Source organism: Leuresthes tenuis, unplaced genomic scaffold (assembly GCF_036924035.1).
Source record: "Leuresthes tenuis unplaced genomic scaffold, fLeuTen1.0.hap1 SCAF_3, whole genome shotgun sequence".
Classification (NCBI taxonomy): domain Eukaryota; kingdom Metazoa; phylum Chordata; class Actinopteri; order Atheriniformes; family Atherinopsidae; genus Leuresthes; species Leuresthes tenuis.
The window spans coordinates 16570827-16586592 of NW_027325357.1; the positions used below are offsets into that span (position 1 = coordinate 16570827).

Here is a 15766-nt window from a genome sequence, read left to right on the forward strand (position 1 = left end):
CGATAAGATGGCTAAAAATCCCCTGTAACAAGTGACTGGGATGTTTAAATGTATCAGTTATAAAAATATATTTAGACTTTAGGGCTTTGGGGAATTCCTCACTATGATGACAAATCTGTCCATCTGGACCAGTTAACAACATACTGTGCACGTTAAGTAATGTTTCAGTATGCTGAGGTCACTCAGTCATGTAACCAGTGGGTTTTCCATTGGAAGTGGTGGGAATTGGGTAATCCACTGCTGCTTAAAAAGTGAGGTGAGGCTAAGCCTACAGAATTATCTAGAGACTGTGGCAAGAGGTGTCCGATGTTTCACCTTCTAAGAGGTTTACATTCAATCAAGTCAAGACACAGATTACAAGAGTTTGTATTGAGGATTCAAGACCGTCTGGTTCTGAGCACAAAGCTTTGCTTTAGGTAACAATACAAAATTATTTATTTTGGAATCACAAGTCATGTAAATGGTGAAGCCCAATTAGATATTTCTCTGTCATTATTTTCTGAGGCCTCACAATTCATGTTACAAAGCTGGTTCTGGTGACATAGCCAATATTTTAAGTTAAGTTAACTCTACATAGTTACTTCAGAAGGATTTTTCTTTTTTTCACTAACAGCACAGTTTAAAAAGCACATAAGTGGACTTTAAACAGTGTTTGCAGTGGTCTTGACAAGACCTTTAGAAAAGACCTTTAGAAAATAACTGTGAATGAAATCATAACACCAAGTAAACTCGCATCTGCACATTTTTCTTGGGGTAAACGACTAGAGCAACCGAGGAGAAAAAGGCTTGTTTCCAAAAAGGTTTGAACACAGAAACATGTATGTTTAAACAAAACACAAATATTCAGAAGTCATTTAAACTCTATTAATAAAGAAAGAATTATGAAAGTTACATAAACACATGATATCTAATATTGAATTTATATGTACTGTTTTTTTTAAGTGTTTAAATTTTGGTTTGATATCAACAATACATTTTAAAAACAAAAACGTGAAGGAGCTGTCCAATTATCAAAAAATTAAGAAAAATAGCACCTGAGCTATATAGTTGCATATACAAACAGCGTCTTGGACAGGATAGGAAAGATTTGATAGTCTTGAGAAATTACGGTGTGAGAAAATAGCTCAACAAGAGCAGTGTGAGACTGCAGATTCCATAAAGATCCGGATTCCTCAGACCTTATGCCACTAATCACCATCCCCTCCAAGCACATTCTTAGGACTCTGAAGATTAAAACAATTGATGACCACAAAGCAGCAGAGGGCTATAAAAAGATTGCAAAGCACTCACGGGTCGTTGTTTCCTCAGTAAGAAACAGAAGTTACCATAAACAGTGGAGGTTTAGTTGAGGACAGAAAGATCAAGAAAATGTTCTTAGAGAACTGCTCGGGGGATTACTGGAATGGGACTGAAGCATCGTCCCACTGAAAGGACACTGGGAAAAACAAATCACCCAGGTCATCTGCTGAAACATTTTCCAGCGTCGTCACTGTGAAATTTATGATCAGACGTCTGCAAATGAACATCTTAACTATCCTGATGCATTTTGGAAACAAGTCCTGTTGACTCAAGAGAAAATATAACTTTTAAGCCACAGAAAGAAAAGGCCTGTTTGAAGAAAAAGGGTGCAGAATTTAATGAAAACAACGCTGTTAAACATGGGAGAATGAAAAAAGCTGAAGATGATTAGACAATGGCTCCAACAATAAGCACTTAAACACATCTCAAACACTGAAATACCTCAACAGGTAAAGAAGTCACCCTGGCCCTCACAGCCCCAAGTCAAGCTATTGACACAAGTGAGGATTGTGTGGTAACATTGGACCATTCAGACTCATGCTGCAGTGCCCACATTCAGTACCATGGAGAGTACCCGTACTCTCATAGGGGCATTTAGAGTATATTTCCTCCTGAAAATTGTGCAAATTTGAGCAACATTTCCTTAGAGAGATCTTAGACCAGTTTCTCCAAAAGAAGGCTGATTTACAAAACAATTCAAGGTAATTATACTGTGACTGCAGCATCATGTGTTGATTAAAAGCCTTGCAGACATTGCAGCAGCATCCCTGCTGAGAAGTGGCATGGTTTGCTGAATGATACTTCAGCGGGACTAGCGACGTAGTCTTATCTAGAACAGATCCAATAAAACCAGAGGATACTTTTGACTATTGACGGAGAGCTGCTTGTTTGTGTGTGTTATTTCTTTAATTAAAGCATCCTGGGAGTCAGTGTTGTGAGCAGGCCGCCGGTCAGAGAAGAGACTCGATGATATTGTCCGTCATCCAACATGCAAGCGCCTTATCGGCATGTCCCAGGCAGTACAGGCCCCTCACAACTTTGATGTATGATGCAATTACTAAACTAATAAAAGCCTCAAGTCGAAACAAGGTTCCTGTGGAGGTGAAGGCGGAGCGGGAGGGGGGTGGAGGTGGAGGCGCGGTGCATCAGCCTGCCTGATGCCTTGACATCATTATCGCCTTCTAATCAGCGTTTACAGTGCAGCACGATGGGGACATCTTCCGGTCTGATTGAATAACGGGGTACTCAAACTGTTTTCGTACACGAGGAGTTTGCTCCTTCTCCAGCTCTGCTGCAGAGGAGCTGCTCCACTCTCTGGGCTGAACGTGGAAAAGTTGCTGGTGGGTGACATGACGTCATTGGTCGAAGTGATTAATTAGATCTTTATACCTCAGCCAATCATGGGGAAATGAACAAAGTTAATGCAAGGTTTTTCTCCACTTCTCGTCATTGGCTCGTATCTGTCTTTCATTTGAATTCCTTTGTGGCTGCTATTTGTCATCAGTGAGCGCACATATATCAAATCCAGATGATTTCCTCTGTTTTTTCGCTCCTTGTCTCTTCTTTCATTGTGTTGCTGGCAGCGCGAAAGCCTTCTTCTCATAACTGCAGCCTCATTATCTCCCTCACAGCCATTTTCAGCGAGGAATCTCTCTTTAAAGGCATTTCGGGTTTCTTATTCTAAGCTTAGACCAAAAGTGTTATGTCACGTACAACATAATTATATTTAACTTGTAAAAAACAAAACGCTTTTACACGATGGAGATGCAGTTATGGAGGCTGGAGGCAATGCATGTCATCAGGCTCTAACGCATAGGTTACTGTGTACAGTTATTGTGCAGCGTCAGCAACAATGCAGCAACTTTAGAGCAGTGATGTTTTCAGCCTATATGGGAGCAGGTTGCAGAAAAGTCTCCTTTTGATTGTTATGATTCGTGCATTTTCTTCTAATCTTTCGGTCAGTGGCCGATACATATGATATCGTGCTCTGGTGATATGAAAAATTCACCAATTAAACTCTGCATGGCCTCCAACAATGCTTTTCTGCTTCCCTGAGCTCTCTAGTTGCAACAAAGAGAGGAGGCGACACGATTTCAGGGATAAAAGTCCGTAATTCCTGCACCATGAGCCGAATGAGGGGTTTACAGGGAAGGCAGGGGGGAGCACGGGGTGGAGAGAGGCAGAGGGGTGATCCTCTCTCTCTCTCTCTCTTCCCCCACCTCCCTCCCTCTTTCACACACAGTCAGATACAGTAGGGGACGTGCTGGCGGTACAGCAGCATCTGGAGAAGTTGCACTGGGGTTGAGCAGTTCTGAGCTGGACCGGGATTATACCCTGCAGAAATATTCTAAACACTGTTGAAGATGCAGGGGAACTGCGGGATCCTGTTCTCGCACATGTGCAGCACCAGTTTCCTTCCGCTTTGGATCTTCGTCGGCTTGAATGTGGTGGAGGTGGCGGGGTCCCAGCAAGGGATCCCTCTGTCAGTGTGAGTGACAATTACGCAGCTGTGCAACTTAATTCACAAACAAAGGTGTTGATTTATTTATTTATTTGTTTTAGAGAAAGGGAAATTTACCCAGCAAAATGCGGACAAGAGGGAAGACAGTCTTGGAGATTTGATTTAATTTGAACGTAAACAAACTTGTTTTAAGGGCAAAAGAAAGTAATGATTTGTTGAACAGATCGCCTAAAGTACTGTTAGTCTGTTACTGGACTTTGATTTCTCATTTAACACTACCTTATTATCATTGTTATAATTTTTTACTTTAATTATAGGCCGTAGTACTAACTTAACTGACTAATACCGGTAGCTGGTGATAACATATTAGTGAGAGGAAACACTTACAGATCTGATTTTAACTAAATTGTGGGCGTGATGTAAATATGAAATAAAGCAAAGGAATTTTAAAAATGGGTAGATTGGTGAATGTCAACTGGACGGCATTAGATTATAAAAACTACAACTAATATTTGTTTAACCTATTTACAATGTATAAATCAGATGTTCCAAACTTATGATTATATCCTTTAAAACCACACAAATATTATTGTGAAAGAGTGTCTTTATTAGACTCATTTTCAAGTTTAAGACTGGACTTTAGGGTATTTTTTTTCCTCGAGGGACATTTCTTTTAATGAATGTAAACCAAGGAAACTGATTTAGAATATGAAATGTTCTCTTTCCAGTCAACCTTTTCTGATCTGTGTAACGTGTTAAACCTGAAATCACAATGAGCCCTTCATAAGTGGCATCCAGTAAACTCCACTGCCAACATAGTAAAAATGTAAACGCATCACAGAATTGTTTGTAAGTCTTGTTGTATGTAACTGGGAAAATGTTGTCATCTATGTAAAACTCGAAAATAAAGGTTTAAGCATAGAAAATTAAGAATCCAATCTCCGCTCAGCTGACACTCATGTGAGTTGCATCTGTTTTTTTTACACTAAAATTGGAAATCAAACTCTTTTCCAGGTGGAGTTAGTTAAATTTACACCTAAAAAACTTCATGTCAAATTCAAACAAATGAATAAAGGCCATCGGCTGAGAAAAGATCTTTTTCTCTGATATTGTTTTGAAAACCTTTTGGAAAAAGCTCGTAGAATGTTTCTGATGAAGACATTTTCTACAAAAAAACACATTTTCTAAGCATGCTGGAATGCATAATTATATGACATGTTTTCTTGTGATTTGTAAAAATTCTTCTATCCGGCCCTTTTTTTGAGACAATATCCCAGTTTGTGACTGACCTTAGTTTTACAATTAACTGCTACATAAAATGATATTTGCATCTCAATAGAAGAAGCTCCATTAACTGTAGTACAAACAATCAAAATTTCAATCATTTGTCAAGTGAAGGACAGGACCACCGGGCCATGATGATGACCTTTTGACTGATCGCATCAGTCAAAGGATAGAGTCTCTACATCAGGAAATAACAGGGGGAAGTGACAACAGATAAACTGGCAAAATAGCATATAATTAATGTTTCTTTTTCTTTTATTTAATACGATGGATTTCTTGCTTGGTTTTATGTGTATTTTCCTCCTTCATGTGGGGACTGTTTGGGGGCTCATTTGGATATTGTCCTGTTTTGTCTTCTTTTTCTCAGCGTAAAGCTTTGGGCCTCTGCATTTGGAGGAGAAATTAAGTCAATTTCTGCAAAATATTCTGGATCTCAGCTTCTGCAAAAGGTATTCGTCTTATTTCTCAGTTTTGTATGAGCACAAATGTTCCTTTGTCTGGTGATCATGTGGTTAAACCCACTGTATGCTGTAATGTTGTATTCCCTCTGTAATGGCTGCAGAGACATTTAGGTGTCTCAGCTGAATGTGTTATTTGAGAGGAGACTCAGGTGCGTTTGAACTCTTTGTGTGTGTGTGTGTGTGTGTGTGTGTGCCTGTGTGTGTACTTATACGGCCCATTAACCACAGCTCTGATTCCTCTCACATCTCATCTCTCTGGTGAACTCTCTGGAGTCAAGAGCATCAACCTTTGTATCTGAATGCGACAAGGAGACAAATTGAATAAGTGTGGCTGGGTTTGATAGTGTGTGTATGTGTGTGTTTGCGTGTGTGTGGTAAGGGGGGTTGGGGTGTGATATGATGGACAAGTGAAATCTACAGAGAATGAGCAACGATCCAGAGCACTGGATGTAGCTCTGTGACCACTTGGTGGCAGAGGTGTGCTCTGTATTCACAGGCCTGAGGTTTAAAAAGGTGCGCAGAGTGAAGTCAGGCTGATGAATGGTGAACTGTTCGTTTTACTTACCTGGGACTAGAGCAGAGACTGTGAAGTAAACAGCTGGAGGAGTTCCTCTGTATGAATGCTGAATAACTGTGCTAGGCTGCAGGGTGTGTGTTCAGTTCCATACATCATCATTCACAATATGTAACATTCATGTGCACAGAAATTGTTGTACACTACAGTGTAAAGATGAAAAAAAATCATAAAACTATAAGCATAATTAGTATTTAGTCTCTTTGTCCATGTAAATGTTTTCATAGGTATGCAAAGTTTTAAGGTTGTACATCTCGTACTTTTGTGTCTTTCTACAACTTACAATGAGGAAGATAATTTGATTTACCAAAGAACTAAAGGGGAGAGACCTGAATGTTATTGTGTAAAGTTATTATCACATTTATGAAACTCTGAATGTAGAAAACTGAACTTCATATTGGCACCCATGTCAGCTGGCTAAATACAGTATTTTAATACCAAAAAGGGACCAGATGCAGATGACTTTTTTTTTTTAAAGTATACATACTGTATCTGAGGATCTCATAGTGAAGACTTATTGAAGAGTAACTTTATTCCCCAAAACATTCCCTCATTTTTGATTGACAGTGGAGGAGAGTGATCTCAGTACATCTGTCCAAAATCTTCCATACTGTAGTTGTGGAAAAAAGATTCCCTCACTGTTTGATTCAGATTCTCCCTTAAGTCTGTCACCTTTCTCTATTTGGTATATATAAAAAAAAACATAGGATCATAATCTGGATTAAAATTTGAAATAATATGGATTTGAATTATGCTTAGCCAATTAGAAGGAGTTTAGAAGGAAGGAGGAAAAAGAGGTTTAAAACTGTACGTATGAGAGTGTTTTTGCTGGTTTATTCGAGTAAATAAACTAATTATGAGCCTATGGATCATCTGACGATATTGACAGAAAAGCATGCATAAAACAAGAAAATGTACTGTTCACATGTAGAGGGACAAGAACATTAATTTAGCTTTAGATGGTTAGTGTTCCCACACAGACAAAGCACTGCACTTTTTACACACAGAAGCAAACTTAATAAGCAAAACAAGAAAAGAGTTCACACAATGAAGGTTCACCTACCAGTGAACAAAGAGATACTCACTACAGTAAAAGGTGCAGCCTTCCACCTCACAGAAGTATTGTCAGTTTAAGATTGAATGATGACTTTCTAGGAACTTCATCAGTCCTCACGCCTCAAGTGACATTTCTCTGAACAGATTTTTTTCAAGTGCACTGATGTTTTACGACCAGTGGGTTGAGATAACTGATAGTTAAACTTAAACTTGATGTAGTGTAATGCAGAGCCGGATCTCTCCAGCACTTTGCTGCCTTAGTTAAAATGCTCATTGTTGTGTGTCAGCTTCTTTGTATTGACTCTGATTTGATATACAGCTTGTTATAAGGGCTGCATTTTATAGTGTGTCATTGGACATACAGTATGTGGAGTAACAGTACAAAGACGGACTTTGCATTAGACTACAAAAGCAACTTTTACTGTCCTCCTGTAGGGTATGATGCTACACAAATCCATCAGTTATTTTTATTAATCTTCTGCATTTGGCATCCTCACTGTTTTAGGAACTGTGGTCCATCACAGCACCACGTCCAGGGACCAACTCCAGTTCTGAGGCCGGTCCTTCAGTCAAGGGCAACAGCAGGATTAATGCTAAGGGCTCAGCTGCCTGTCCTGGATTGTGGGAGGAAGGTGGAACACCCAGAGGAAGTCCACGCAAATATGGGGAAAGTGTGCAAACAGCATTCAGAAAGCGACTCATGGCTCAAAACCCAGGACCCTCTTGCCCTGAGGTAACAGCTCCTTTAAGATAAGAATTAAGATCAAATGTGTGGTCTGGAGTGAGGCGCTACACATTATCAGACATGCATTTAATCTATGTACAAAAGCACATTTGCAATCTGCCCTGCAGATTTGTTCCTTTTTGTCTGTATGTAAGCACTTTGCTCGTGTTCCTGTTCATGGAGGCGTATGTGGAGAGAGCTGTGCTGAGCCAGTCAGCACAAAGCACTGAGCTGTGAGGGAACTGACGGGTCGTTAGGAGCTGGTCATTAAGACTGATCATTAGCTGCCTTTTATGGTGATTTTTTTTTTTTTTTTTTGTCATTTCTCTATGATTTCTGTAAAACAAGAAAACACTGAAGATCCTCAGGCTCCCTGCACTCATGCACTGGTCATTACTCGAATCAATAATTATGATCAGAGCTTTTTGATGGATGGGGCTTAACCTCCACTTGATGACTTAAGGGCTGTGAGGTAGGGAGGTGGGGTTCTGGGTTGGGAATGGGGACTCGGGGTGCTGGGGCGAGGAGGACAGGCGTGAAATGAACTGTTCTGCTCCACTGCAAGTCCACACACTTCCTTTCAGTAGGTAATTTGTCGCCTCATGTACTAGTGTGTGTGGGTGTTTTTTGTGAACATCCCGTCCACACAATGTGTTCTGGGTTTGAATATGTGCTATGAGCCTATTGTGGCCCATCTTTATTTTGGGATGATGTTATTGGTAATGTTTATGATGTGGGTGACTGGAGAGGATCAGTTTTTTATTTTTTATTTTTATTTTTTTTGCATGTTCATGTGTGTGTGTGTGTGTGTGTGTGTGTGTGTGTGTGTGTGCCATGCAGTTGTGGATTATGTAATGTTATATTCCTTTAAGCTGTGACTAGCTTTGTTCTATCACTGGAGCTCCTGTGCATCCAGCAGAATCAGCATTATGTGAGGTGTAGCTCATTACACAGAGTTGCCCAAGCTTGACACGTTATTATCTTTCTCCTGTGCTTTGACTCCATTTCAATTACCCTCTTACCATGCATAGCCTTCACACCCAGTCCCGCCCGCCCCCCCTCGCGGCCACCCAACATGGCCATCTCCAGCCAATCAGAGGGAGAGATGCAGCATGTGTAGCCAATAACTGAAAACAGATAACGACTATCAGTCATGCTGTGTTGCAGCAAGGATTTTATCAGCTGTTCATCAGATACTGGCTGCATGCATCTTGTCAGCAAACATTTGAAAGCTTATAAACCTTGTTTAACAATTACACACCTCTCTGGAGGAAATGCTGTTGAACAATAGGGTGCTGATATGTTAGAGAGTACACACAAAAAAAGAGATGATCATCTCATTGTTTTCATCTTTTGTCTTAATGAATGAAAATTCACTTTTAGCACTTTTAGGTGATCTCTTGTTTGATAGTTGTCTCATATTGTCAATGAACACTTTTTTAAAATTCTGGTTCTTTTCAGAAACGTAAAGAATTTGAAAAGTCAGTCAGGGTGGAAGAGATTGATGGGGTGAAACTGGTAAAAAATCTGGCCGTGAGGATGGAGGAAATGTTCCAGAAAAAAGCTGAGGCTACAAGGGTAAGTATAACTTCCGAAACACAATCTGGATTTAAATGATTTATTCATCGTATTATTTATTTGCTTATCGAGATAAGTGGATGTATGTATATTTTAAGGGACCGGATGGAGGATTGTTGGAAGGTTGAATTGTGTGTGTATTGGGTGTGCGTGTGTGTGTGTGTGTGTGTGTGTGTGTGTGTGTGTGCGCTTTATGGGGACCATAAACTGAGAGGACTCCAACTGCTGAGGACAAAGTGAGGGTTAAGACTTGAGTTGAGGGTTAGTGTTTGAGTAAGGTTATAATTACATTTAATTTAAGCTTTCATGTTAGGTTTTCTGTTTTCACAGTGAAGATTAGTTAAAGGGTTCTTATACATCAACCAACCAATGTCAAGGACTAGCAGTAGCAAAGGGGCCCCCTGCTATGAGTCCTTATGTGTTTGAGGGGGGCAAAAAGCATTTGAACAAACTGAAAAAAAGTACCATCAACGCCTGCTCCAGAGGAGATAACTCCAGTGCAGAAAGAGTCTGTTTTCAAAGACTAAGTTGATTAAAGAATGTAGACAAAGCAGTGATAGTTTTTTTTTCTCAAACCATTGTCATTCTCATACCATAGAAGTGTGTAGTTTGAGGATGTGGTTTGTGAGAGCTCTGTTGTAGAAGTGATGATGGCAATATTTGACATGTTGATTTTAGAGGACGCTAGCAAGAGGCAGAGACAAGTAATAAAGAGAAACTACACTAAGTGGGGGGAAGTCATGGACGTTGAGCAGCCAGTCAAAATAATTTCCTATGCCAATCTGGTGCCAATTCAACATGCTGAATAAGCGTAACATGTTCAACCCCAGGAGTATTTCTAGAGTTCCTGCTCAAAAATGACATGCCCAAAATGAATTGAGTGTTTCTCTGCAATTACAAAATCTGTGTAAAACCATCTCGGTATAAGAATAAAGCTAACACTTGTGAGACTTCATTCATGCTCCAGACATTCATTCCACACAAAGGTCTAATTTGCAAAACTGATTGTTTAGTTTTAGCGGGATATTGGATTATTTAAACATTCAATTAATTTCTTAAAAATATTAGGTGTATCTTTTCATAATCATACCCAGCTACACACTGCTTTTGTCGGACATCAAAAGCCTTTCACGGTAGGAAACCACAGATTCATTCTTTAACAGTTTGTTGATTTTTAATGATAGGCTACGTGTAGCAAATCTACTCACTTCCCACCACTGAATCTGCTGTTCGGTGCAGCAGCCAAGTGGAAACAGCTCAGACATCCTGGCTGTGTGATTCACAGAGAGACTGGTGGACAGTATGGTGTCTGCTGCTAACGGTTGAACATCACGTGATATGATTGATGTTCATTTAATTCGGGTTGGTGTGAGAATAATTCCCTTTCATCCACTCTTCAATTGAGGCAAGTGGTATTCAAAAAAATATTGTCATTTTATTTTTTTAGAAAAAGAATGTTAAAGTGGGAGAATGCATTCTTGTAAGATATTAAGACACTAGTTTATGTGTTATCGGTTTCAGATGTAATTAGTCCCAAATTTAAACAGACTTGTCATCTTGTAATTTTTAAGAGACTAAATCTGCGCATATAGGTAAAAGGTCTCACAGCAGCAGCCTGTCTGCGACCTCCAAGCTTGGAGCGATTTTAATGCTACACCGCTGCAGGTGCTGCTGAAGCATGATAACGTTTATCTCCCTGCGCCTGATCCCATGTGAGCGATAAGTCATAACAATTAAGAGTGTAAATTACATTTAGAGGTAAGCATTTAATTTAATAAACTGGACTGTGTCAGATAAGCACATACATTTTGTAGCATGTATCAATGTGGCTTTTGTAAAAACAGATGCAGAGACATCTATCAAAGCTGCACCAGCACGAGATAAATGTAGATCTGAATGCGTCATCATTTCAGTTCAAATCAAATTAAGAGTTGGAAAAAAAGATGCCGTGACCCCAGTAAACGTTGAGGTGGGCTGGGTGACCGCCTCAAGGCACATTTTATAAGAAGGAAAATTACGCGCAGGCCTACAAGAGGGTTCTCCGTCAAAATCATAAGACATTAAATTCAGTTCGTGATGCTTTTATGTGCTCCCTGCTGACGACACAAAATCTAGCTTATGAGGTCAATTGAATTTGGGCACCGCAGCTCAGCGGTTGGTGGAAAAGCTCCAGTTGTGTTTATGTAGCAGTTATTTCTGACACATGTGACAGATGTTAATTACCTGCTTGGCTCCGAAGGCGAGAGCGATTTCAGGTTTAGGTGGCATTTCCCCGGAAACACAGAGCCAAGCACATTTTCCAGAATCGAGAAGTTATTGCGGCTTTGGTGAGCGGCTCGAAAATACTGCTTCAGCCTGCCGCCATCAATCATCCCACTGCTGCACTCAACAGTAGTGGCCTACATTTTGGTATGGCCCTAAAGATGTGGCGACAGTAGAGCTATATGAATTATAATGAAATAGGAAGTTCGTTTATTGAAAACATATACTTTTATGCATTCGAAATATTATCTGAACCTGTCAGTAGTGTGTGCAAGCAGTAGGTCTTGTGTGTAAAAGTATTTGAGGAAGTGAGGGTAATTCGTAAAATTGCATGGCGTATTCCAGTGTAGAATATGCAGATATTTTTTTTAATAATAAAAAATGTTGTATAGATGTCCAGTATGTTGTATGTAATATGTCTGCGCTTATAACCCGGCGTTTTTCCTCCTCAGCGGCTGGTGGAGGCAGCAGAGGAGGCGCACCATCAGCATGAGGAAAATCCTGACCTGCAGGTGAGGCTTGAGGAACTAAAGAAAAAGGGGGAAAGTACTGGTTAAAAATGTGATGCGACATTGTGTTGAATCATTTTCAGTAGGTCAGGGGAGGCGCGGCTGCAAGGTGAGAGAAGGATAATAGGCCCTGGAAGTTTTTAATTGCGTTGGCGTCGTCCTTCCTTAACCCTGCGGCCCTGTCAGCGCTTTGATACATAACGTTTCTTTGATAAGCAATGCCGCATACATCGGCGGCGTTGCTTATCATAACTCATTTCGACTGATTTTAAGTGTAATCGTGGTGCAACATCTTCAACTTTCATTTGGGCCTACAACTGATATTCTGCATTAAGAGCGAATTGATTTTATTGCCCAGCCCAGCCTGTTATTGGTGAGTTATGTACATAGATGCAAAGAAAAAAAATATTTTGTCAGACCTGCGGTATTTCTGATCTAAATCTAATTATATTTCACAGGATACGCTCGCGTGCTTCTGTTTGGGACATTACTTAGCGGCTTTCATTGCGGATTTCCAGAGCGCGATGAGCTTCCTCGGTCTCTGCAGAGGGAATGCAGTGTTTCTGCTCTCCCCTCTCTGTGCAGCCAGTGGACAAAGACAAATGAAACTCTTTTGCGGGGAGCATTGTTTCACTTACATGGCTCTAGATTGGAAACCCACTCGAGCAACAAAACGCAAAAATAACGGCGGCACTTTGCAGTTAATAGAAGCATTTACATCACATGAATACATTCAGACGCCTTGTTCTCTGCCTCTTTCTTTGCTGTCCTTTACCACCATAACGAGACAGAAGGATGTTCAGTTGAAACAAAAGAATAGGACAATTAGAATATAAAAAGGTCTTTATTTTTAAAACCTATAGTTCCCCTCTACCATCTAAAGCACACTACTAAGAAATTGAGGATATCTAATATTCCCTGGGCTTTCATAACTTCCATCTCTTCAGTTTAACTTTCTAAGGTTCAAATTTTCCTGAAACTTTTTGTGAAGTCGGAGTCTCAGAACAATAATCCTGAAGTAAACAAAATAGAAAATGCACAAACACTCATTAAATTCTTCTTCATCGCAAACATTTGAACTGAAACCTTTGAACAAGACTCTTTTAGATTTCCAGAGCTGTATGATAGTTGCATTGTTTGTTTTTTTTTTACTTTGAACTGAACTCTGTTTGTGTTACACTTTAAGAGTCATAATATCATTGCTGTATTTATTACATATATGAAAACCTTACACAGTCTTGATTGATGCTATTTATTTATTCTTATCCAATAAATGAACAGTTAAGTAACTTGGCCTACAGCCCAGACTATACTGACATTTCATTTTCAAGGCCATATGAAAAGTAATAAGGAAAATTCGATATCCACCTGTGATAATGATGTGATGTCATGACATCACTCCTTGTGACACCATTAAGCCAACTGTGCCTCCTCTGACACCACACATTTTTCATGCACCATTTCACTGACCACAGCACGATAAGCTGGCTGCTCTTATCTCAGCTGCTTCCTGTCGGAGCAGTCAGACGTTTTTGTACTGACCTGAATCCAGCCTCAGCTTCAAGGGTGCGCAGATCAGATCTTATGGTGCCACTCACGCTGGTTTGTTGTCTATTATAATTTGCTTTAATGATTTTCGAACACAACAGTGACTCGAAAACGTCTTTGGCCAATTTAAAAATGTGTCGACTCTTTTGAGATCAGTTATGTTTTATACTCTCTGTTTCTAATATAAAAGAGGACACATCCTGACGCAGAATTAAAACTCTTTGTATGAAATGTACTTTTTATGTGCTCCTTTTGAAACGTCGTTCATTTTTTTCTCCAAAATCCTCTCAAGTTACAAGTCAAAGGCCTGAAGTTCTGTTTTTATCAATTCTCAAAAATATTTTAAGCTTAAAACATGAACTATTATTAAAGCATTGTTTATTAGTTTGGGTATAATTTGTACTTTGGATTGAAAAAAGAATATTGAAAACAGAACAAATGCTTTATGCACATGTTTGTCCAGTTTCTAAATCACCTGCAAAAAACTAAATGAAGGGGACTGTCTCAAAGATTTTGATAGCACAAAGATTTAAAGGTAACATTAAAACATAAAGATAAAGACTTTGAAAATAAGTGGACACTTACAGAATTACTATCACTCTTTAAATAAGCTGCTCTCTGTAAAGAGCATTTTACTGATATGCTGCATGTTTTACGCTGCTTGTTGAGAACCCGAGAGTGAATTAAAAAGTATGATAGTGATGATAAACTGGCAGATGCTTAACTGAAATACATTACTTTAAAATTCAAGGTTGGAAACATGAAAATTATACAGAATTCACATGAATCAATATGAATATAAAAGGTTTTCTGTTTTGTGACTTTTTCATATTTTTCTGTGACATTGGATAATAAGTGCAGGATGAGTCCAGGCCTGTTATACAGAGTAAACCTTGGTGAGACCAACCATCTCCAGTTATCAGAACCTCCTTGTGTACAGTAAAGCTCCAGCAGTCTGTGATGGAGGGCAGATCTCTGCAGTACGGCCTCCAGCTAACTGCGGCGATGTAAGAGTCAGTGGGCCGTCTCGGAGAGCTGCAGTGTCCCATGGCCCGCTCTACAGTAATAACCACGGTGGTTAACGCACCTCTCTACAGCACTCAAGTTCTGCTGAGTGTGCACGTTTCTCTCCCGTCCGCTCCCCCCCCACCCCCCACAGCTCCTCCCTCCCTCCCTGCGCACCGCCGCAGCTCGTCAGAGAGCTGCTCAGGCGTGGTATGAGCTGTCAGGGGCTGCTTGATGGTGATGCTTGCTCGGTCTCCCCCGAGAGTGATGCTGTAGAGTCCATCAGCCATCTCTCCCTCCCTCCTTCCATCTCTCCCATCTTCCCCTCTCAGTGCAGACAATACGGACTTGAGGCCGCTCAGACTGGATGAGATAGTCTTTCTTGGGCAGCAGCAGGCAGTGAAGGACAGGACAAACTGTTGAGAGCTCAGCCTTTTTAACTCATAGTCATGGTTCTAAGTGACTATGGCAAACTTTTATGGGGATTTTGAAAAATACAAAAAATGTCAATGTTTACTAGTGTTTGTTTTTTTGTGGGTAATAATACAATGTGGGCAGCCAACCATATTTAGGACATTAATGGAAATGTTTTTTTTCTTTTCTGTCTTCTGTTCACTAAGTCTTGGCTGATTTTAATTTGAATCTGATTAGGTTATCCTCAGTGCGCAGAAGGGAACAAGGCAGACTTTAAAGCTGATCTAATCATATTTTGATTAAAAGTAAAACATTTAAGGAGCGCATGAGAAAGGACAGTCTTGTACCTATCCTTTTAGTTTTCATGTGCTCATGGTATATATTCCCATTAAGAATATCACAAATACTTCTCATGAACATGACTATCACTGCAATGATGGGTTTTTACTTCTTTATTATTTGCCTCTTTGATTATAAAACGGAATTTGAATTTTTCTCAGGTGCAAGTTCCACAGCGCCTTTCAACCTGCTCAGGCCTCTGAACATCCTGTTAAATATTACAATTTATTGTTGCCAGTGTCTTTTCAACAT

General features: G+C 39.9%; 1 protein-coding gene across 1 annotated transcript in view; it reads left to right on the forward strand.

Annotated features, from left to right (window-relative positions):
* Window positions 1-9383: 9383 nt before the first annotated feature.
* cacna2d3 (calcium channel, voltage dependent, alpha2/delta subunit 3) overlaps window positions 9384-15766 on the forward strand; it is a 30442-nt gene continuing 24059 nt past the window's right edge. Inside the window, 2 exon segments of the mRNA XM_072383144.1 lie at window positions 9384-9437; window positions 12152-12211. Of these exon segments, the coding sequence (XP_072239245.1) occupies window positions 9399-9437; window positions 12152-12211 (99 nt within the window). The 5' untranslated portion in view covers window positions 9384-9398.